Source organism: Rhinatrema bivittatum, chromosome 10, assembly GCF_901001135.1.
Source record: "Rhinatrema bivittatum chromosome 10, aRhiBiv1.1, whole genome shotgun sequence".
Taxonomy (NCBI): Eukaryota; Metazoa; Chordata; class Amphibia; order Gymnophiona; family Rhinatrematidae; genus Rhinatrema; species Rhinatrema bivittatum.
The window spans coordinates 110929251-110954294 of NC_042624.1; the positions used below are offsets into that span (position 1 = coordinate 110929251).

Here is a 25044-nt window from a genome sequence, read left to right on the forward strand (position 1 = left end):
AGGCTTCTTGGAACCAGTCCTTTTGGGGCCGCCGACCTACCAGAGACAGTGCTCCGCAGTCCCATGGGGGCTCCAAGACCGCACAATGAAGTGAGGCTGGTCCACCCTTCCGTCCCAAGGATCGGGGGAAGGTTAACCCTTTTCTGGGAGGCGTGGACCAAATTGACCTCCGACCAATGGGTCCTAAGCATCATAGAACACGACTAAGTCTTAGATTTTGCCCGACCGATCAAGGACCATTACATAGTGTCCCCTTGCGCGTACCACCTAAAGCGCAGGGCGGTGCGAGGCACTCTACAGCGCTTGCAAGATCTGGGGGCCATAGCTCCAGTGCTCGAAGAGCAGCTAAGCCGTGGGCACTACTCCATCTACTTTGTGGTACCAAAGAAGGATGGTACCTTCTGTCCCATCCTCAATTTGAAGCGGGTGAATCGTGCCTTGAAGGTACCCCGATTTCGGATGGAAACTCTTCTCTCCGTCATAGCGTTGGTGTACAAGGGGAGAGTTCTTGGCGTCGCTGGACCTGATGGAAGCATACCTGCACATCCTGATACACTCGGACCATCAGAAATATCTGCGGTTTGCGATCCTCGGGTGCCAGTTTCAATTCTGTGTTCTTCCGTTCGGGCTCATGAATGGCGCCCCGGGTTTTCACCAAGGTGATGGTTGTGGTTGCGGCTGCCTTGCGACGGGAAGGGATACTGGTGCATCCCTATCTGGACGATTGGCTAATTCGAGCAAAGTCAGCCTATGCAGAACCGTGGTGGTGTGGATGCTCTGGATGTTGGACTCGTTGGGATGGGTGGTCAACCCCAATAAGAGTCATCTGATTCCCTCCCAGACTTTGGAGTTTCTTGGGGCTCGCTACGACACGACCTTGGGAAAGGGTTTTCTGACAGAGAGAATTTCCAAGCTCACGTCACAGGTGGAGTCCTTGAGCTCTCTACCTCAACCCACGGTCTGGGATTCCTTGCAGGTCCTGGGCTCAGTGGCTTCAACGACCAATCTGGTACCATGGGCCTTTGCGCATATGCGTCCTCTTCAATCAGCCTTGCTCTCCTGATGGAATCCCCTCTCGCAGCATTTCCATCTTGTCCTGCCCCTGATTGATGTGGCATGTTTCAGTCTTCTGTGTTGGCTTTCACAGCACAATTTGCGCCAGGGGGTGGATTTGGAGATTCCCTGTTGGGTTGTGGTGACCACTGATGCCAGTCTCTCTGGGTGGGGAGCGGTTTGTCGAGATACGGCGGTCCAGGGCCAATGGACCAGAACAGAGGCCTCCTGGTTGATCAATCGCTTGGAAACCAAAGCAGTGCAGTTAGCACTCCAGGCCCTTCTTCCAATGGTGGAGGGCAGGTCGGTGAGGGTGTTCTCTGACAATGTGACAACGGTGGCCGACATCAATCGTCAGGGTGGAACCAGGAGCCATCCAGTGGTGATGGAGGCTCAGCTGTTGATACACTGGGCGGAGCAGAATCTTTACCGGATAGCTGTCTCTCACATAGCCAGAGTGGACAATGTCCAGGTGGATTTTCTCAGCCGTCACCAGTTGGATCCAGGGGAGTGGGAACTCTCCGATGCTTTTCATCTTCTGTGTGACTGGTGGTCCAGACTGGTCATGGCCCTGATGGCGATGTATGACAATGCCAAGGCTCCCTGGTTCTTCAGCAGGCAGCGGGACCTGGGGCAGAAGGGGTAGACGCGCTGGTCCTCCCCTCGCCAAAGGACATACTTTTGTATGTTTTCCCACCGTGGTCATTGGTCGGAAAGGTTCTACGCCGCATCGAGGGGCACGCAGGCAGGGTGATTCTTGTGGCTCCGGAGTGGCCGAGGTGCCCGTGGTTTACGGTCCTCTGAGGTTTCCTCCGTTTCCGATTCTATTGCATCAGGGCCCCGTTTATTTGCAGAGGCAGATCGCTTTTATCTAGCGGCATGGCTTATGAAATGCGTAGGTTGAGGAGTAAGGGTTACTCTAATGTGGTGGTGACCACGCTCTTACATTCCCGTAAAACTTCTACCTCTATGGCATATGTTAGAGTTTGGGGAGTGTTTGAGTCCTGGTGCATAGACCACCACTTACAGCCATCCAGGGCGTCAATTCCGGAGGTCTTGGATTTTTTACAGGCAGGCTTAGCCAAGGGGTTGGCCTTCAATTCTCTGCGGGTGCAGGTGGCGGCCCTTGGCTGTTTTCGAGGAAAGGTGCAGGTGGTTGCGCTAGCCTCTCATCCGGATGTGGCTCGTTTCTTAAGAGGAGCTAAGCATCTATGTCCTCCGGTCCGGAGCCCTTGTCCATCGTGGAAGTTGAATTTGGTGCTGTGGGCACTTTGAAATGCCCCTTTTGAGCCATTGAAGTGAGTGACCCTGAAGGATCTGACTGAAGACTCTTTTTCTGGTGGCTATTTCTTCTGTGAGGCGAGAGTCCGAGCTACAGGCCTTATCCTGCAGGCAACCTTTCTTGAGGATTTCTGAGGCAGGAATTTCCTTGAGAACCTTTCTTCTGAAGGTCGTATCCTCTTTTCATTTGAACCAGACCGTAGAACTCCCTTCCTTTGCAGGTTTAAATTCTTCATCTCCAGAGTCTAGAGATTTGCGGAAGTTGAACGTGAAGAGTGTTGTTGCGTTACTTGGAGGTGACAAACAGTTTCCGACTCTCGGATCATCTTTCGTGCTGTGGTGTGGACCCAGAAAGGGGCAGAAGGCTTCCAGGGCCATGATCGCATGCTGGTTGAAGGAGGCTATATTGTCGGCTTACCTGGTTCAGGGTCGTCTGATTCCGTCTGGTCTTAAGGCTCACTCTACTCTGTCACAAGCGGCTTCTTGAGCTGAATGTCAACAGGTGTCGCCACAGGAAATTTGTAGGGCGGCTACCTGGAAGTTTCCGCATAGCTTTGCCAGACATTATCGACTGGATGTCTGGGCCCCAGAGCCTGGTTCTTTTGGAGCCAGGGAACTCCGAGTGGGACTCTGTCCCATCCTGGTTAGGAAATCTTTGGTACATCCCAGCTGTCATGGACTGATCTGGGTACATACAGGGAAAGGAAAATTGATTCTTATCTGCTAATTTTCGTTCCTATAGTACCACGGATAAGTCCAGATGCCCGCCCGGGGGGAAAATGGAGAGTCCGCTCGGCCGGTAGCTGATCAATTTTTCTGCAAGTTTTTCTGACTGCCCCCTTTTTTCGGGAAAGATCTTGGGGGCATGTTTCGTTCATTCATGAAGTTTCAGGTTGTTTTCATCTCCTTTGCTCTTCAGGGGGAAGTTGTTTTCTGGTTGCCGTTATGGTTTATATAATTTCAGCTTGGGTACAGTGTAATACTGACAGACACTAGGTGGCACCTCAGGGGTATAGGACAGAGTCCGCAAACTCTTTTTCTGTCTCCATCTGCTGGAGGGGAGGCAAAACCCAGCTGTCCTGGACTGATCCGTGGTACTACAGGAACGAAAATTAGCAAGTAAGAACCAATTTTCCTATGGCACATTACTTGGGAAATGCTGTATTAACAGTTTTCTTTGTTCTGTGTTTTAAGGGAAAAAAAAATCCTTGGTGAATGTAAACTCTTGAAAGCATCTGTTTATCTTGGATGCAGTTGACAGGCTTCTGTTAGTTGAGCTCTGAATGTGAAGTGTTGTATGATAATTGTTTTGGGAGTAGTTTACAAAACCTGTGTTAATATTTAGAAAATGAAGTATGAATGAGCATGGTTATCTTTTATTTCTTTATTATATGCCGTTCATAAGGAATTAGCTGGGCACATTGCTGTACCTGTTCACTCGTCAGTCTGTACGCATGCATTAGACTGCTTAGGTATGGAAGAATGAATGGATAGACCTGGTAAAAGTAAGCTGGGGAGGTAGCCCTGTGACATCCATGAGTTACTCAAGAGCTTGCTGAGAGGGGAAAGGAACATGCCTAATTTGTGCTACAGAAGAATGTGCTCTCCCAAATTGTGTGGGCTTTTTGTGTTAAGAATTACAACTGAAAGTTGTCATAGTGCATTTGTTTAACATTGCAGATTTATTTCCTTGTCGCACTTGGTCAAAAAAAAAAAAACACTTGTTGGGATTTTGGTGTAAGTTTCAAATAAAAAATGCCACTTATTTGTATCTCACCTTTCCAGTGGCTGCTCAGGATGGGGAACAATAGAAAAATATTGAAATACAAGTCTACCCTGGTCTCAGCATTTGCTTTATTTATTGTTTTCATTCCCATCTGCTACGTTGTAATAAAGGGCGTGTGATTTAGTGACCTGGTTCTTCCTTACTCTAACAGTGCATCTGATTATTTATTGTTTCTTATATGTCAATTATAATACAAGCTCCTTACTCTTTCAGAATTTTGTCTGTTTTGGACAGGCCCCCTAATCTTTTAATTTTTTTCACTGATGATATTTTTGATCCTTTTAATTTCTATGGTTTATTCTTTAGAAGGATTTTTTTTTTTTTTTTTTTGAGAACTGTTTCCCCAGGTTTTCCCCCAGCAGTTTGGGAACTTGTCTATTTGCAGGTGGGTTATGTAAGTAAGTTGTTGGTATTTTTATTTATTTATTTATTTATTTTTAACCAAAAGAGCTTTTAAAATATATTACAATTAAGCCACATTAAGTACAATTTCATTAGTAAAGCAAAGTGGAAATACTAGTGATGCTAAGCATGCCACTTCATTGGCAGCTAGATTTTATTTTTTATAAGCTTTTCATTTTTTTTGAGAGAGAAAGTTGATATTGGGAGAACTGGAGCTAGCTGATTAGGTCTTTGCCTTGTCACTTAATTGCATTTTCTGGGAGCCAATGTTAGTAAAAGGTTATTTGTTTTTATGCAGATACATCAAGCTTGAAAATGGGTTAGAAGCGCTCCTTATTTCAGACATGAACAGCATGGATGGTAAACATTCTGGGGACATTTCGGAGGAGGAGGAGGAGGAATCTGTGGAAGAGGATGATGATGACTATGAGGATGACGACGACGACGACTATGAAGATTCTGAAGATGAGGACGAAGACGAGGATGATGATGACGATTCTGAAGATGCTGATTCAGAGGAAAACTTGTTTTCAAGAAAAAAGAGAGCTCGCATAGAGAAACAGGTATGAAGAGTGACATTCGGCTCACTGCGAACCCTGTGCACAAGACTGAACAGTCTTAATTGTTTCGCAGGCTACTAAAAGTGAAGGCAGTATTTAAATAGCGCTTTAAGGGAAACATTTACTGAGTCTAAGGTTTAATAATTTATTTATTTCAGCCACTTAAATTTAGAACACTTACGGGCTGATACAGAACAGTGCGCGCTGTTATCTACCCTTATAATAGTGCGTGGAAAACACTCGGCCAACCCCCCCCACCCGAAACTAATAGCGCGCATCACGACCAGAATACTGAAAGTTAAGTGTGTGACCAAGCCGCGCATTTTACTCTCAGAAATTAACGCCTGCCCAAGGCGTTAATCATGGTGCTATTAAGTCGGAGGTGCCAAAAAAAAAAAAAATCATCTGCCCACCAGTCAGCGGGTTTGAAAACGGACGCTCAATTTTGCTGGTGTCCGTTTTCCAAACCCGTGGCTGTCAGGTTTGAAAACAGGCACCGGCAAAATTAAGCGTCACTTGTCTGACCTGCTGACAGCTGCCGCTAATAAGGAGGTGCTAGGGAAGATCATCCTTCCTCCATCACCAATGAAGAAGAGAGACACCTGCCCCACTGCTACTAAAAGAGAAGCCAGAAAGAGAGAGATTTGAGCCAGGGGAGCTCAAACCTCCAAAGTCCTACAGCACCCCCACCCCTCGCCCCCAGCCAGTTGGGTTTTCAGGAGGTAGTGCATGCAAATAAATCTCATGCATATTCATTAGGGATATCCTGAAAACCTAACTGGCTGGTGGCCCATAGGGACCGGTTTGGGCACACCTGATCTAGGTATTGTACTTCTTGGCCCCCTAGCAGGCATTTCTTGTGATTGACTGTAAGGCCAGCCTTATATAGGCTTGTAAGCACTGCCTGTGGTTGGCTCAAGTGTTTTCCGTTTGCCACTATATATGACAGTGTCATCAAGATAGGTTGTGGTGTAGCCCTGGTGTGGGCTTAGTAGGTGGTTGACCAACCTCTGGAGTGCCATGAAGTCAAAAGGCACTCCTGTAAATTGGAAATGTCCTCCTGGTGTAGAGAAGACAGTTTTCTGTTTTGCTGCTGGTGTGAGGGGAACCTGCTAGTACCCTTTTGTTAGGGAATTCCATACCTGACTATGTCAAAACCCCAATTCTAAAAATTTCAAGAAAAATATAAAAAGCTATCTATTCTCCAAAGCTTTCAATTTTCACATCACACAATCCCAACTAACCGTCTGCTGTCACAATCAGTCATAAGTCATTTCACTTGCTTATTTCTGTTAACTGCTGTTTTAGTATTAAATTTGTATTTGTCTGATTTTTATGTATGTTTTGACCAATTTGTATTGTAAAGGTGGTATACAAACAATTTTAAATAAAATAATAGGTCAGCATGGAGATAAACTGCTGTCCCCAGCCGCTTGTTGAGTTCATCTCCGTAGGGCATTGGGTAGGCATTGAGCTTCTAGGCCTCATTGACTTTTCTGAAGTCTATATGGACCTGGATGCTGCTGTCTAGTTCAGGAACCAGTACAAAGGGCGAGGATCTCTATTGCTTCAGCCTTTAAAATCCAGTATGGCTACTGTTGAACCACTACTCCTGGAGGAGTAATGCTATCATGGCATGCGAGGTGAGTTCTGCTGGGAACATTGGAAAAGATATCCTTATTCTGGCTTACCAACTGGTCTAGATCCACTCTTTTCTGGGCTGGAGATTTGGTCCCAGAAAGAGACTGGTAATGGCTCATGATTTGATGAGGTTTCCGGCCACATGTCTGTGTGATCAATTTCTTTAGGAGGTTAACATGGAAGATTTAGGCCTCCTTCCTTTTACCTGACCTGAGCTTCCATGTAGCCTATGGAATCCCATCTTCTTTACTAACTGATAAGAACCTTGCCAGCTAGACAGTAGTTTACTTTCTGAAGACTATAAGAGGATAACACAATTTTTTGGGCTGAAAGACCCGTTGAACAGCAGATCGATTTACATTCCTGGGTTTGGGAATCTTGGGCTTTCTCTAAGCATAGGTGCGCATCTTCTCTGGCCTTTCTTGCTCATTCCTGCATACGGATTACATAGTCGACCAGGTTCTGTCTGTAAGTCTGTTCTTCCTCCCAAGTTTCCAGGGTTAAATCTGGAATCCATCTCCCACGAGGAAAAGCCTGTTGACCTCTGGAGAACTTTGCAGACTGCAAATAATACATAGGGCCAAAATGAGATGTAGATCTTGCCATTTTCCAAAATAACCCTCAAGCAGATGCAGAAGTTTTTGTTGAAGTTTTCCACCAAGCCCGTAGGTCTGCCTGGTTTTCATTCGCGGTAAGGCACAAACTTGCTTCATCATAAGCAAAGCACATCAAGCGGTTCTGTCTGATTTTTTTTTTTTTTTTCCCAAGAAGGCTCATCACCCAGTAAAAATGTTGCTAGCAGTATATTTTTTTGGGTTATCATAAGGCTTGGGAATAACTGCATGGAGCAGCAGTTGCTATCCTTAAGAGAAACATGCGGGTGACCTGCATGGCGTGGCAGATACTACCATAAGAAGCTTGCTGGGCAGACTGGATGCACCCTTTGTTCCTTTTCTGCTGTCATTTCTATGCTACTGTATATCTATGAAAAGTCTGTAAACCATTATTAAGGTGGAGTTGCAGAAATCCACTGGTATAAGCAGCTTTGGATTCTCTCTACCCCTTGGGATCCTGCCAGGTACTTGTGACCTGGATTGGCCACTGTTGGAAACAGGATATTGGGCTTGATGGACCTTTGCTCTGTCCCTGTATGGCATGTTCTTTAATATTTCTTTACTCAATTGCTTTATATTGATTTTTAAAATAGATTACATAAAGTGCTTTCAGCACTGTCTTGGTTCTCAGTTCTGTGTATAGCATGGCTGGAGACCAAAGTATATTTGTATTTATTTTTTTAAATACTTATTTTCCGTCCTCTGTTTTTATATTTAGGGACCTTAATTTTCATTTATTTTTTTATTTTCCCCTGGAATTTATCAGTGTTTGTTATAATGAACAAAAATGGGAGTGAAATTACTTATTGTCCACCGACGTTCTTCCATTTTTCTTATTTTTCCATTTTTTTTCTTTGTGTTTTTTGGCTTCTTTTCCTTTTTGCTTTTGTTTGCTCTCCAGTTTTTTTTTTTTCTTTCCTCTTCCAGCTTGTTCCCCTGCTTGCAGGCGCTCTGTCTTCTCTCATCCTACATGGCTCAGTGGCAGGGGCGAGCCTTGGACTGCAGCGCTCCTCCTTGGGCCAGGACCCTGCTCAGGTGGCCGCAGCAGCGGCTCTGCCTATGTCTCTTAGGTACTCTGGTGACCTGATGCCCAGGATATTTGCAGCTCTGATTCTCCATGTATTTCTAGGGATATTTCATTTATTGTGTTTATTCTCGACTTTCTGGTTATTTCTCAGTGTATTCTATATGTAACCCCCAACTAGGGTACATATATTTAAAAGAAAACCCCCCAAACAGTTGCTATGGGGTTCCAGTCCTTGCATTGGTCAGTGGATTCTGATAAAATGGTTAAACAGATGATACAGTAGACTGGGCTTGGAGGTTTTTCTTTACTAGACAAGGTGGCTTCTCCCCTCTGTGGATGAACAGACAATTCCCCTAAAGTCCTTGGCGTCTTCTGACCCCCTACATCCTCTACCTCAAGTGAAACTAAAACCCGGCAAAGAATTCAGTCCATACCTTGAATCAGTGGTTGAAGTGTTGCCAAAGTTTATTAAAAACAAAAAAACAGTTATATAAAAGAAGCCACATCTAGATGTATATGTACATATAAATTTAGATTTATTCTAATTAAGACAATTTGGAAGAAGCTATCATTTATTTTGGACATCAGATTGTTAAACTTGATAATGACAAGAATTAAACTAGCCTCTTACAATTACTATTGTTAATTACATATTACATAACATATACTGTTTAATGGAGATGTGCAGCCAGAAAATATTTCTTTATTTTCGTTTTATTTTACTTTGGTTTGTTTTGGATTTAGTGCGATTGCATATCCCTCCTGTATTAAGTATTGTTTTTGGATTTTTAAGGGTAACAGAGGTAACATGGAATAATTCTAAATTCCTGTCTTACTTCTGCTTTTACACTTATTTTGAAATATTCTTTGGTGGGGCATATCAGGTACTTCAAAACTGGATATACAGAGATGTCTTCTTTCTCTGAGTGAAATGTTAAGAGAAATTAGGGAAGCTAACCAAATTGGTAGTGCGGTAATAATGGGAGACTTCAATTACCCCAATATTGACTGGGTAAATGTATCATCGGGACATGCTGGAGAGATAAAGTTCCTGGATGGAATAAATGATAGCTTTATGGAGCAATGGGTTCAGGAACCGACCAGAGAGGGAGCAAATTTTAGATCTAATTCTCAGTGGAGCACAGGATTTGGTGAGAGAGGTAATGGTGGTGGGGCCGCTTGGCAATAGTGATCATAATATGATCAAATTTGATTAATGACTGGAAGCGGGACAGTAAGCAAATCCACGGCTCTCGTGCTAAACTTTCAAAAGGGAAACTTTGATAAAATGAGAAAAATAGTTAGAAAAAAACTGAAAGGAGCAGCTACAAAAGTAAAAAGTGTGCAAGAGGCATGGTCATTGTTAAAAAAAATACCATCCTAGAAGCACAGTCCAGATGTATTCCACACATTAAAAAAGGTGGAAAGAAGGCAAAACGATTACCGGCATGGTTAAAAGGGGAGGTGAAGGAAGCTATTTTATCCAAAAGATCTTCATTCAAAAATTGGAAGAAGGATCCAACAGAAGAAAATAGGATAATGCCTTATGGGTAATAACTGATATTTTTGTATTGATCCACCTTGATTTTCCATTCTGCTCTTCCACAGTTTTTAAGCTAGTTCCGTACCAGGAGCGCTATGCCTTTGGCTTCATTTTCTGGTGTGTGCAGCTGGCTATTTCCTGCTGTATTTTATCAGCTATTGTTAATGGCTTCTTTCTAACTATTGTTATTGCAATTCACCAATCTGCTAGTAGTTTCCTATCTGGGTATGCCAGACATAATGTGTTGGTGACCATTCCATACACACACTCCAATTGGCAGCGTTTAAATGTGCCATATTTAATCTACTTGATATGTAGAAATTAAGGGTCCGCAAACAAGCAGAAGGTGATAGTCCAATAAAAAGGTATCATCTAGAACTTATTTGACCTTTATTTCTGTGCATCTCCAGAAAGATGTTTTGTGACTTGAGGAATGACTTACTGTGCAATGCTTTTCTGTTTAATGCAGTCTGCAGCTGCCCTGTGTGTCGGAGTTGGAAGTTTTAGTGATCCTGATGACCTACCTGGACTGGCACATTTCTTAGAGCACAGTGAGTATTACATAATTGCAGAGCCATTAAAATAGGTAAAAATATAGGGTGACTTAACTCATTTCTTAAGTCCCAAAGCATCCAGACTGAGAATTGTGTCGTACACGTCTGCATAGCATAGGTTCTGTATTTACTTTTGTTGGTGCTGATTTAGAGTTTGGATGGACATTAAGCTTAATGAACCATTCTATTGACTGAATCCCTTGAAAAACTTTTTTTTTTTTTAAACTGGTTGCTTTCTTCTAGAAAATGGACAAGAGCAGCCATAAGCGGCTGTTCACTTCTAGGAAGATTTTAGCCATCCATTTTGTTGATATAGGCCCATCACAGGGAAGACCAACAAAAATCTTATGGAGGATTTTCCATATTATGGTTGTATCATGGAGGGAAGATGGAGTTTATTTAACTCTGGTCTAGGTAGTGCAGTTTTCAGCTGTTTTGTATAGTGTATTCTGAATTCTGTAATTGGGGAAAGTCTTTCTATCCTCTCTCTCTTTCTTGGGGCACCTAGATAAATGTAGCACTAGAGCCTTTAGTGATTCTGTAACTCCTGTAGTGTTACTTTGGCTGTGTGGACAAAAAAAATGAGTGATTTTCATTTGTATCAAGAATGCTCCAAAAGTTATTTGAGCATGAGAGTGGTGCTGGGGACTCCCATTTCTTTTCACCTGGGCAGTAGTGAAAACAGAGGGACAGTGCTTATGAAGCTTTTCCAACACATGGATTAGCAGCTTTGAATCTAGTCCATGCCTTCTGTTTGACATCCAGGATGGCCCTGCTGAGTATTGTACCAGGTAATATTTGCACAGCATGCATTTTATTTTCTGCTCCTGTTTGAGTGCAGTTTGTGTTTGATGTGTCGCTCACCTGGTCTGATCCATCTCTTTCAGTGGTTTTTATGGGGAGTGAGAAGTACCCAGATGAGAATGGATTTGATGCCTTCCTGAAGAAACATGGCGGCAGCGATAATGCCTCAACTGACTGTGAACGGACAATATTCCAGTTTGATGTCCAAAGGAAATATTTCAAGGAGGCACTGGATAGGTAATTCTTTGTGGTTTAAGTATGGTTTTGGCCTGGCCTTTCCTCCTGCTCCTTTTGGACTGTAAGCTTTATCTTTTATTTCTATACTGTTCTCAGTCACAGCTAATTCAGAACTAACCTTTATTGGGCTATGGTGCCCTACTGGGAGGTTCCCCCTTAATTTTTGTGTTTCCCTCTCAGCTCATCCATTGCAGTGACCATGCCTGCCTCTGGATCCCAGCAAATGCAGACTCTGAGACTACCTCCTAGGTGTCTGAATCGAGTGATCTCCGCAGCCCTGTTTCACCTGTGAATTGAACCCGTGCCTGTTGTATGACCGTGCACAGTACTTGCCATTGAGGCAGCGGGCTGGCCCACAGTTCAAGAATTATTTTTAAATTGAGAAAAAGGAATGCCATTAATAATGCATGTATTCATATAAAAGCAAAAAAAACCAAAAACCCTGCAAGCAAAAATTCAATCTGGCAAATTCTTACAAGTCCAGTGATAGTTTAAACAATTTAATGGATACTTGTAATTGCATTCACAGAAAGGACTTGGTATGATAACTTGAATTCCTCTGCACTTTTAGGCAGGCCAGTCCACACCGGAGGGTTTATGCACTCCTGCCAGCAGATGTGGGGGCAACTAATCAGCCCTCGTCAGCCTGCCAGTATTCTCAGTCTCCATCAGACGGTAGATGGGCACCTCCCTAGTGGGAATTGCTTGTGTTTGGAGGGGGGAGAGAAGGAGAGGAGTAGGAAAGAAAAGAAGTTGAGCTCCTGAGGTGTTACCCGGCTGGTCTCTTCCTCAGTTGAATGGTTGAGCCTCAATGCCTGGATAGATTTAGGGTCTAAAGATTAGCTGAGGACAAGGGGGAGGCTTGGAAGTGAAGGCTTGTGTCCTCTCCCCCCCTGCAGCTGCTGGCCCAGTCGTGCTACCAGCTGGGGAGGGCTGAGCTCGGGTAAAAGAGGATGTGGGGGCAGGGCTATATGTCTGTGATATCAGTGAGTCAATTTACTCCATCTCCATCTGCTGGTAGGAGTGCATAACCCACTGATGTGGATTGGCCTGCCTGCCTTCCTTAGAGGAAAGGAAATTATCAGGTAAGAAGTAATTTCACCATTTCCAAGAACGATGTTTAGAGTCTGAAATATGCTAATGTAATGGGTTTATAAACCACCTTCAGAGAAACATAAATGCTGCCAGGTCATACAGCTCTTTCAGCCTCCAGAGTTAGCAGTTCCTACATGCAATTCCTTTTTATCAATGCCGTTATACTCATGGAGGCTGGTTTTTAAACCTGTTTATCCAAATGACTTCTGTTTCCTTTAGTAGTTTGTTCTGCTTTCGGTGTAAAATAAATTCCATTTGCTTATTCAGTTCCTGCCCCTTTGATAGCAAATTCATTTTTAAGGTATTTAGAAAAATAGATATATTCCTTTTGTGTTACAGATGGGCACAGTTTTTTATTTCTCCATTAATGATCAGGGATGCAATTGACAGGGAAGTGGAAGCTGTCGACAGTGGTAAGGATAGTGTTTTAATTCTCTTGCAGGATTGCTATTCAGATTATTTGCTGTGTAGGGTGGTAATACCACAGAACCTGCTATTGCATTCGGTAGGGTAGAAGTGACTATTGGCTACCTAGACAGCAATTCTGATTATAAAGCAAGGTCCTGGAATATTGCCTCTACTTCATCTGTATCTTTGGACTCTTATCTCTCCCTTAATCCTGTCTTTTTAGCTTTCAAAACCTTTCTCCTATGGTAAGGTTTATTTTATCCATTTTAATTTGATGTTAACTGTATGGCAGACTTCTGCCAGCATTGAGTTTTTCTGGGCTCCTAATGTGCTAAGTAGACCATCTTATTTTCTAAACCTAAATGCCAGAAGAGCAGGATAATGATCATTAATAGTCATTTCAGGTAGGCTATACAAGTAATCAGTTAAAAAAACAACACAATATCTGCCTTTGTACACTCATCTGCATCAGAATGACTTGTGTGTGAGCGGTGATGTTTGTTTTTTGTCTTCTCTTTAACAAGATTAAATTTAAGATTTTTTTTTAAATTTAAAAATCTCTTACAGAGTACCAGCTGGCAATACCCTCTGATGCAAACCGTAAAGAAATGCTCTTTGGAAGTCTGGCCAAGCCTGGACACCCTATGGGCAAGTTCTTTTGGGGTGAGTACTGCATGCGGTCATTGCTCTCTGGTGGGGAGAGGCATGGGATTTGAGATTTTGGGTGCTCTTCCTCCTCTGTGACCAGTGGGGTTATGTCTCTTTCGCATCTGTTGGTTGTTCACGGTCTGGTGGGTTTAGCCCAGTACTCTGCCTCCAGCAGGGCTCCAGGGAATGGACGTTGGACAATCTGAGGATAAATCTCACGATGTCAGTTTTCCCACTGGGTCTGTTTTCCATTGCTGTAAAATGCTGATGGTGGAGAGGACACGCGACATCCTTTTAAGCTTCAGCATCCCGCTTTTACCTAACAAGTTGTGGTGTTTTTAGCTGGCGGCCCCTCAACACCCTGAGATTCTCCCAAGAAGAAGAGACTTGAGGTTCACTCCTGGCCTAGCTTTCTGAGAGAGCCTGGAGCAGTGCCTAGTGGGGTATCGGGCTTTGTAGTTTTACTGCAGCTGTTTCAGTCCTTCCTTGGCTGGTGGTCCGGGATTGTTCAAATACAAGACCCTCCCTCCAGCAGCATAGAGCATTTTATAGTGATTTGCTCAATCTGCCCCAGGTTTATTACTTCCTAAATTTGGATCTCCCACATAGTAAGTCATTGGTACGTACCACAGAACCTTAGTTTTTATGGGTTGGCATTTTTGGTTATTGTACCGTTCAAAGCTTTCTGTATCAAAATCTGCGAGAAACTCTGCTTTGTTAATCATTCTCAGGTAATGCACAGACCCTTAAGCATAAGCCCAAGAAGAAGAAAATGGATATATATACCAGGCTGAGGGATTTCTGGAAGACTTACTACTCTGCGCACTACATGACTTTAGCAGTCCAGTCAAAAGGTAATGAACTAGTACCTTCCAATTAAAATATTGGTGAAATTCATGCACATTAGAATTGCTGGGGAGAAAAGTTCCAGCAGAGGTCGTGCTTAGCATGTGGCTTATTAGACCTGATCTTTCATATATGGTGGCATTTTATGTGGAGCTTCTGGAAGATTGCTTGGTATCCTCCTCTTCCTGAAAGGGCTTCAAGCTGAGGCAAGTGGCTCATGTCCTGCCTTGCACACCTGATAGGTTCCACTCATTGTGTGTGTTTGTTCTGATCACCATATCCATTGGGTATGCATGCAGATCTTAAGGGGGTGGACCCAGGATAGCTCCTGAAATGGCTTTCCATATCTAAAAGTGCTGCCTCCATGTTGTGTTTGAAGGATTGACAATTTGACACTGCTACTGCGCTGCCTTCTCCTTGTCAGATTTTCTATTGTGTAATAGCATTGAAAAAAAAATTGTAAAAGTAGTGAAAGCCCCCACCAATCCTGTCCCTGGTAATATTGTGGAATACAGAGACCTGTCGGCCATTGTTATAAGAACATAAGAACATACCATACTGGGTCAGACCAAGGGTCTATCAAGCCCAGCATCCTGTTTCCAACAGTGGCCAATCCAGGCCACAAGAACCTGGCAAGCACCCAAAAACTGTCCATCCCATGTTACCATTGCTAGTAATAGCGGTGGTTATTATTTAAGTCAACTTAATTAATAGCAGGTAATGAACTTCTCCAAGAACTTATCCAATCCTTTTTTAAACACCGCTATACTAACTGCACTAACCACATCTTCTGGCAACAAATTCCAGAGTTTAATTGTGCGTTGAGTGAAAAAGAACTTTTTCTGATTAGTTTTAAATGTGCCACATGCTAACTTCATGCAGTACCCCCTAGTCTTTCTATTATCCGAAAGAGTAAATAACCGATTCACATCTACAGAAACGGGTAGATGTTGACACTGCTGGAGATCCTTGCACAGCTGAAATTGTCCGTTCACAGCGTGTAGGATGGGGAAGCAGCCCAGTGACAGCATTGGACTTGCATATTCACTTGTCAGTCAGCTTTATTTTGAGTTATTTTTTTCTCCTTTTGCTGCAGAATCTCTGGATACCCTAGAAGAATGGGTGAGAGAGATCTTCTCCCAGATTCCAAACAAGTAAGATATTTTTACACACACAGCTCTAATTTAAACATCTCTGTGGCATGCAAAATAATGCTTTTCTGTTTTGTATTTCTTTGGGTTCTGAATTTACTGTGCATATTTGCAAACCTTCCTGCGAGCCCAAAACCTTGGAAGAGCTTCTCCACGTTCTGTGCACCGTGTGGCACGTTCAGAAGCTCTCTGAGCACGCTGTAAGGGATCACCTGCGTGGGTGGCTGTAGCATCACAAATAACATCGCAGTCTGTGAATCCGTTGCCCAAGTGTATTAAATTTAAAAGGCTCTGTTAGCAAGATTTGTGAGCATGTGGTTCATGAAATCCGTGCTTGGCACAGTTAAATTTGTAACCTTCCCTGACAGCTATTGCATGTTAGGAGTGTTTCAGCAGATTTAGAGGATTTCCACAATAAGTCCTGCCTCAGTACAGATGAGTATATTCTGACAACCAGACGTATCAGTGACTCTTGGATGAAGAATCAGACTCTTCTGCTCTAGATAATTGCTAATGGGGCTGGCATGTTACACTGTGGAAGGCCAACCTGTCTTAGCTGGTCAAAAGCAGCAAAACTGAGTCAGCAAACAGTTTTATTTAGAAACAAACCAGGAATTGCTGTGTGTGCGCACATGTAAAAACGTACGTTGACAAAGCCTTTGAATATGGACTTCATTAAATTTTAAAAAATGATTTTCTCTGTGCTTTTTTTTTTTTTTTTTTAATATTTAAAGTGGTTTACAGAAGCCTAACTTTAGTCACCTGACTGAGCCTTTTGATACACCTGATTTCAACAAGCTCTATAAAGGTGAGTCTGATTCCTCCCAGATTCTTTCTTTTGACTTTTATTGTTTAGAATTGCTTATAAGCCCAAAGTGAGGATTGCACTGGGAGCATTATTATATTACATGATTTGTTTTATCTGTAAGATTAGCTGTGCAATAAGAAAAAAAAAAGTGTATAAAGAGAAGTAAGTAACAGATGCCTTCTTGTTTAGTTGTTCCAGTTAGGAAGGTTCATGCCTTGACCATCAGCTGGGCCCTTCCTTCTCAGGAGGAGTTTTACAGGTAAGGGGATGTGTGTGTGTTACTGTACGTGCAGAGCTTGAAACTGGAATGGTTTGTCTAAAATGGGAATTTTTAACTGTGCCAGTGTAGAAGCTAGTGGTACCATTCACCTCAGCAGGATTTTTTTTATTGTATCATAAATTGGCGTGTATCTCTGGGGATCCAACAAACTCTGTACTGCCTCTATGCAGTATCCAGCACAATAATTTTATTTTCTTTAATGGACATAATGCATGTGACTGTACAGCCTGAAGACACTAAACTCTGTGTAATCCTTTTGCTACAGTCCACCTTTATTAAAGAGGTACATTTTTGGTTTTGTCCACACACAGAGGTGGGTGGTCCCTCTAAGTACAGTAGTACCTACAAGCCCTGCTAGTATCCAGGTGTGATCTGTGTGTATCATCTGACTGAAAACACATCCTATTAACACACTGATTCCCAAATCCAGACTGCAGGAGCCGCTAACAGGTCATGTTGTTTTCAGTGCAACCTAAATATGTGAAGTAACTTTATTTGTGTTTTAAGTGTGGCTCCTGAATATTCTTTGTGGACATCCTAAAAACCAGACCTGTTGGTTCCTGAAAACTGGATTTGGGAGCCATCTTTATACATAGCCACAAATACTTAGGCGAGCACAGGTTTTGCTGTTTGAACGTATCTCATTGAATATTCAGGCAAATAATTTGACTGATGAGCTATCCAGGGTTCACAGAAATTCGCTCTTGTACCAGATTTGGAAAAAGAGATGAAAGATGTATAATACTTGTTATAGTTGGGATTTTAATTTCCTTTGCCCTCCGAATTATTAGGGTGAAACCACTTCATTACATCTCTTGGCTAATTGGACATGAAGGTCAAGGCAGTATCCTTTCCATCCTGAGAAAGAAGTAAGTGCTACGCTTCTGCCAGATTTCTCTGTCCAAAAAACGGTGAAATGCAGTTTTTGTTTATAAGTAAATCCTTTACATTTTTATAATGTTTTTGTGTAGTAGAGAGAGGGGGTTAGTTCTCTAGGTGCATATTTGTTATTTTATGACTCACCGCTAACCTTAGATAAAATTACACAGTAATAGAGTTCTACATGTAAAATTTAAAACCATTACATGTAAGAAAAGGGCAATATCCATGACACTAATCAAATAGTATTTATCCCGATAATCTATGTAACCGGAACCTTATTGGCACTCTGTATAACGTATTACCCAGTTCAGTTTTAATATTCTTATGTGCCTGTTTGCAAACTGTTGTGATGGTATTTAACTTAACGGTATAGAAACAATTTTAAATAAATTCTTTATTTTTTTTATTTTTTTTTTTTACTGCTCTGCATTTTCTAATATGAAAAACAGTAGATTAATAATGAAGTGCCCCTCGCTCATTGGAACTCTGTAGACTTGCTAGAAACTCCGAATCGGTCACCGGTTTACGTTTAAGCAGTGGCATCCATGCACGATAATGCAGACCTTTATGAGATCAAAAGTTGTGCTGGACAGTAGCTTTTCAAATCTGACTCTTCGTTGCATGGGATGAGGAAAAACATGCGACAAGTTGAGTTATCTTTCAACATTTTGGCCTCTTAGGCTGGTCAGGAATATTGCAGAGGCCCTTATTGATTGATACCTTAAGAAGGATGCTGTCTGTGCATGACCTTTCAAGACCTCAAAGCTCCTTGACTGACTGATTTTCTTGTCTTTCTCTCTTGCATACTTTGACTTCTGTATTCCATAAAATCTCAGTGTGGCTTTCTGGTCTGGCAGTTACTGTAAATCATTTAATGTTATACTACTTTGGTTTCTGGAAGACTTGTAGCTAAATGAGCTTTATTGGAGGAGGAGTTGGTTTTTTTTCCCCCAGTAGTGCTTAATGATGTCTTCAGATCCATTTCTTGCTCCCACATACTGTACAAGTACAAAACCCATAGAGTAAAATCATTGTTTTTTTGGATTCAGTGTTATATGTTTCCAACCAGTGCCCAGGCCTTTTCCCCTCGCAACAAAATGTTTTTGGAACATTGTGGATTTCTTCTACACAGCAGAAGTTTAGAAGAGAATACCCCAGCGTGGTTGTTTACCATATTGACTGAGATTTGGTACTGGTGTTTCCCTAAGTATTTGTGGTTGTCCAAAGAGAAATGTTACACACATGATGGAAGAGATCTCATAGAAAACAAGCTGTAATGTGTATTGGTTGATGGGTTCTGGGATCAGGTTGCATTATCATGAGCAGGAGTAGGAAAATAGTTATTTAGAAAACTTGAGAGCTAGCCATGGACTTTTAGGAGGCATTTAACTTTGTTTTTGCTGTTTTGTGCCCCCTTCTTTTTTTTTTTTTTTTAATTCATGTGTGTACTTTTTTTTTTTTTCTTTGCTTATTTAATTTTTTCCTATTTCTGACTCTTTGCTTTCCTCATCCTTCAGCTTTTTGTTGTCATCCCTATTCCTTCCAGTCTGCTATCCCCAGTGGAGCCTCTTCCCTTGGCCTCGACCTGCCTGGCTACAGTGGCAGCTTTTGTACCTCTGGCCCAGCCATAACAGTGGATTTTGTGCCCCTTGGCCTTGACTGTGTCACAAAAGCAGTGGCCAGGCATCGAGCACCAAATGCTGGGTGCTTGGGGTTTTCCAGATGTTTTTAATAATATGTAGGGACATTTATGCTTTCAATTCTTATTTTATTTTGCCTGGGAATTCCAATGTTATAACGAAAAATATCAGTGAAAAAATGACTTTGCTATAACCCACAGGAGAAAAATCGGTGGCTGTGTCATTTTTCCATTGATTTCTGTTTTGTTCTAATATTGAAATTCTAAGGCAAAATAAAAGGTCCCTAAATAATTGGTTTGCGCTCTTCTTTCCTTTTAATCTCAAAGGAATTGGACATTAATGGAGGGTATTCCTATACAGCCACTTTCCGGCTCTTTTTAGCCTCTGACAACTATTACTACTTTCCATTTAAGACTGAGTAGTGAAGGCCAGTGGCCATTTCATATGGATTTGATGCTAATAAATCGGTAATTAGACACCGCTACTAGTAGAGGTCACACAGTGTACCAACTGTATTTGGCACATATGACAGGGAGTTCCTGAACAAATGCAGTTTTCTCTGACTTCCAACCAGCCGTAGTGAAAAAAGGCCGAGCGTCCATTAATCACTCTGAGGGAACGTATTGTGCCATTCCTAGCTTGTATATTGCACAAAGTGCTTGAATTCAGTTTTTCATAATACCCCTACCAGCAATGCTTTGAATCTGGGTCTTATGAAAGCTTTAGACTTGTCTCTAGTTCCTGGAATTGACACACTTTTTTTTTTTTTTTTTTTTAAATCTTAATCGCTCCTTGGTGGCTTTTTAACAATTTGATCAATTCCACTCACATCTGTGAACATCTGGTGAATGCAGGCATGTCTCACAAACTTTGCTAATGGCTTGGAGGTTGCTGTAAATGCATTACCTGGTTCTCACCCTATTGTACTGGTCATTGCTCAGTGGGTTTTCTTTTCTTTTACCATGCTGATGATGATTCTGTTGTGTCTGGTGAAGGTTTGCCTGGAGATGTTAGAACCTCTGGTTCAAGAGTCTAATATCCTCCCTCTTGTGATTTCCTCAGAGTGCAAGTATTATCATTATATTCTTGATGAAATCCAGTAGCCTTGCCCCATGGCCTGGGAAAACAGCTTCGAAGCATTGCATTTAATATTCCTTTTGATGTTTGTAACTTTAAAGAAACTGGGAAATGGACCATGCACACTTTAATTGCACTTGATGCCTAAGTGTGTGATACATGATTAGAGCATGACCAGATGAAGGCAGGAGAATTGAGTAGACAGCTGAGGGGAAAGTAACCACAGACTAGACCAAAGGAGACAGTTGTACAAATCTTATAAAGACCTGCCTGATCCGAATCAGAACTCTCAGCACAGCAGAGATTGCAGCGTTACCCTGGGTAATTGTGTTTTGATTTGTGTTCAGCAACGCAAACTTGCAGATATTAAAGTTCTTAATAGTTAGACACGCACATCTCACAAAACTTCAAACTTATTCACAGATGACAAATTAAACACTGAAAAAACTATGCACAGAGTAATTACCCAAGTATGAGAGAGAAAAGTAGCCTGTAAATGTAATAACAGTACTTGTTAGAGAAACTTAATAAAGACACTCTGCTGTACACTTTTAAAATTAAACTTTTTTTTTAAAAATTCATTTATATTTTTTATTTTCATTGAAGTCAATCTATACAAACATTACTGCATTAATTCAAGTTTTACAGAATTAAGACAGCAAAGAAAAAAGAAAGATTGACTTCCTATCTAAGTTGTCAATATAGAGAATCAAAACCAGACGGCAAGCAGTATGTCAGCTAGTAAGCCAGCAGAAATTTAACAAAAAACCAAAACTTAATCTTCCAAAAAAAGATTTTGAACCAGCATTTCATCCTTGGGTCCACATAATAAATTCTCCAAAAGAGCAGACAACTGGTCCATTTAAAAAAAACCCCAATCCTATTTAAACCTTGTGCTGGTATATTTTACGTTTGCAAGGATAACTTAAGAGAAGAAACTTGCATATTTCTGTAAAATATGCAATCATTCCCAACTCCCTCACTGCCAGTGCTGTCTGTACAGGAAGGCACACATCTTGAATCACTGAGACTCTACTTTATTATAGAAATCTGGTTAATGGTTTGGTTAGATTGCAGATTCAGTAAATCATACATACAGTAGTGTGTATATTTTCACAGATATGAGTCATTGGGGAGAGGTTGGGGAAAAGGACTTTAGTATGGTTGTTTTCTAATAGTGGTCATTGCTGTTTCCTGCATAGTATGTAAAAGGAAAAAAAATTATTGTGCGATTTTGCTTTTATCATAGGCCAAATTATAAAGTAAAAAAAAAAAAATCATATATGGGACCTAGCATTAATTGCCAGATAACACTCATATGTTACACAGCATTTGCATACAGTTTTAGCTAATCCTGCTGTTGAACTGAAATGTATCTGGACTAAAAGCTTAGAACACATCCACCTATTCAAATTGTCACAGATTCACATAGGCACGCTTATCTAGTGGAATACAAACAGAACACAGCTTAAGAACATAATTCTTGCTCCAAATCTCCTGAAAAGTTGTTGAATACAAGAAGTCTTTTTTTTGTTTTTTTGTTTTTTTTTTTGTTTACAGGTTTTAATACTGGTTCTGCTCTACCATTATAAAGAACCGATAAGAGACACCCCACACAGTGAGCATGAGTGATTTGCATATTAAGTTAGTTTCAGGCCATTGCTAAAGTTATCCTGGAATTTACAGTGCATCAAAACGAGCAGGCGCAGCACTCATCCAGGCAAAGATTCTGATTCAAGTCACTTGATTTGTGCGAGGCCTGCTCATGCAGAGCCTACAGCTTTGCTGTGCTTCCCTTTTAAAATCTTCAAGCTTCACGTCTTCTCCCCTTGCCACAGCTTCTTGCATGCGTTTCAGCTTTAAGCAGTTAATCTTGCGCAACAAAATCTCCCCGATATAACACCTGTACCGACGATCAAACCCGTTTTCTCACTATGCTGCAAATTGGCCAGCAGAAATCTGAGCTTCGTTGGGGCATTGCCCCTTTCCACTACACTTTATTGTCACAGCGACTAGGATTATCTGTCTCCACCTGCTGGATAAGGGACATAACCCACTGTCTGGACTGATCCTTGGTACTACAGGAACGAAAATTATCAGGTAAGAACTAATTTTCCTTTAGATAATAAATGGTAATCAACCTTATGGGGAAAAAACATAAATCCCAAAACCCTGTTGGGCTATTTCTATGGATAAATTTGCATCTGTTTTTGCACTGATAAATACATCTGCCCCCTGGCTTACTTTCCATAAAGAGATCAGGAGATACCATGTCCTTGTAGCCAAGGGAACTAAATAACTTAATTGTTTATTGCAGCGTAGAAAAATGCTGTGGTGCTACTTGACTTCATCACTTAAGTGTCAAGATTACCCGTTCTGCCAAGCAGCATCTCCTACTTTCAGCCAGATTTAAAAATGGAGAATTGTGGTTTTTTTTGTTTTTTTTTTTAAATAGGTTTTGGGCTTTGGCGTTGTATGGAGGCAACAGTGAGATAGGCTTTGAACAAAATACAACGTACTCTATCTTCAGCGTTTCCATCACCCTGACTGATGCGGGCTTCGAGCATTTCTATGAGGTACCTGTCTTGTGGTTTACTGTATTTATGTAGAATGGTTACCTGCCCTATGTGATGTGCAGTTTCTTAGATGGGAGCTATGGGCGTTCAGTCCTTTTTTTTTTTTTTTGTTTCCTTGTGCTGAGAAATAGCTACAAGCCTGTTTTTTAAAAGATTTCGCCATTGCTTTGTTTCATTTATTTATCAGTACGCTGTCTCATTTTAAGGTTACTCACATCGTGTTTCAGTATTTGAAGATGTTACAGCAAATGGGGCCACAGCATAGGTAACGGTCCATGTTAAAATCTATCTATTTTTTTTTTACCATTCTCAAGGTTGTTGTTTTATAAAAAGTAGTATAACAGATGAGCATCTTTTTCCATTTTTACAGAATATTTGAAGAAATTCAGAAGATTGAGGCTAACGAATTCCATTACCAGGAGCAGGTACTGAACGGAGAACGGGGTTTATGCGATATGTAGGGTTCTCTTACACTCCTTGGGGGTTGGAGAGATGATTGTCATAATATGGTTTTCAATAGTGGCTATCTGGTGAGCTACCCTTGTAAACCACAGTAGAAACACTGATATGACATGCCTCGTCTTGGGTTGTTTTTTATTATTATAAACTTATCCCTGTTAATGCACTTATGGCTTAATGTCATTAAGCCATAAGTAGCCCATAGTCAGTTTTTGACTATGGGCTACTTAACACACCCAAAACACTCTGCAGTGGTTGAGCAAAGGAACTTCCTGTCATGACTTTTGCCATGTGCAGTACATTGGTTTTCCTTGATTTTTTTTTTTTTTTTGTAACAGGGATGTTTCCCCTCTCCCTACCCTACTGTGTTCTGTTTGGGAAAAATTACACTGAAATATGTTCCACTGTTGAGTACAGTTGACATAGATATTGATTTCCAGAGTTGGGAAGAGCACTGTTGGCGATTTAAGGACCCTCAGAAGGGCTTCATCAGCTTAGCCAGCTGGAAAAGCTGAGAAGCGAGCAAATCGTATGTATGTGTGTGTGTGTGTGTGTGTGTGTGTGAAATTTAGTGATAACACCTTTCTCTTCCTCAGAACAGAGATTCCATTCCATGAGGATTAGCCCTTAATTTCAGTCCTGAGTGCCTGCTGAAATGTCTTCAGAATCTGAATATGATTAAAGCAGGAATTTGTTAGCTAGAACGTTTCTGCTTCTTAAGCCATATGTCCTTAGCACTGCTGCAGCAGCTGTACTGTCATCCTTTAGTGGTTGCCTGCCATGCATGAGTAATCTTATTATTATTATTTTTTAATTGTTCTAATATTCCACAGCTTTTTCTTCTGTGACTTAGTGATTAGGACTTCTCACAGGGTATTAGTGAAGGCCAAGAAAGAAACAATTTTGTGGGAGAATTTAAATTTGACTGAGATGAGGGTAAAAGTGTATACTTTTTTTTTCCATATTCTACTGCAGTGTTTTTGTTGCATTGCAATTTCATTTAACCTTGTTAGAATGAAAGTGTGATGTTTTATTTTTAACAGACTGATCCTATTGAGTATGTGGAAAACGTCTGTGAAAACATGCAGCTGTTTGCAAAGGAGGACTTTCTGACTGGAGACCAGCTACTCTTTGAGTACAAGCCTGAAGTAAGTAAAACCAAACTTTTAATGGTTTCTGTAGTTTAAAAAAGATAGGCTCTTGTTTCAACAAATATTTTTTTCATGGGTATTTTTTTTTTTTTTTTTTTTTACCAAACACAACAGCTTTTATACAATATAAAACAGAAGAAGCAAACACAATTCAACATAGTATACACTTAAAAATATGAAGTAAATATATTAAAAAAACAAACTTTCCACTGTCAAATGTGCACTACAGGTATCTCCCCATGCTTCAATGTTTCACCAAACAGAAGACCTGTCACTTAGATAAAAATCAAGATTCATTAATTCGAGACCAGTATCCTGCCCAGATACTGTAATTCATTTCCCTGTCTCCCATGACTAAGTAAGCTTTTCTATGACAGCTAATTTGTAAACAGACTGGGATAGACCGAAGATAGTTTGTAACTTAAATACAGTGTTGGCAGATAGTACCCTACGGATTGCCTCCTTATCAGGTCTGAATTTAAGAATTTGGCATCCATAGGCAGAATGCTGTCATGGTGTCC

At 41.4% G+C, this 25044-nt stretch overlaps 1 protein-coding gene across 1 annotated transcript in view; it reads left to right on the forward strand.

Moving 5' to 3' along the window:
* Window positions 1–25044, forward strand: part of NRDC (nardilysin convertase) — an 82333-nt gene that overhangs the window by 11102 nt on the left and 46187 nt on the right. Inside the window, exons 2-15 of the mRNA XM_029617976.1 lie at window positions 4821–5085; window positions 10377–10458; window positions 11349–11502; window positions 12937–13010; window positions 13573–13668; window positions 14385–14507; window positions 15596–15653; window positions 16385–16458; window positions 16648–16717; window positions 17530–17607; window positions 22793–22913; window positions 23120–23178; window positions 23284–23338; window positions 24416–24520. Of these exons, the coding sequence (XP_029473836.1) occupies window positions 4821–5085; window positions 10377–10458; window positions 11349–11502; window positions 12937–13010; window positions 13573–13668; window positions 14385–14507; window positions 15596–15653; window positions 16385–16458; window positions 16648–16717; window positions 17530–17607; window positions 22793–22913; window positions 23120–23178; window positions 23284–23338; window positions 24416–24520 (1414 nt within the window). The remainder of the gene's footprint in view (window positions 1–4820; window positions 5086–10376; window positions 10459–11348; window positions 11503–12936; window positions 13011–13572; window positions 13669–14384; window positions 14508–15595; window positions 15654–16384; window positions 16459–16647; window positions 16718–17529; window positions 17608–22792; window positions 22914–23119; window positions 23179–23283; window positions 23339–24415; window positions 24521–25044) is intronic.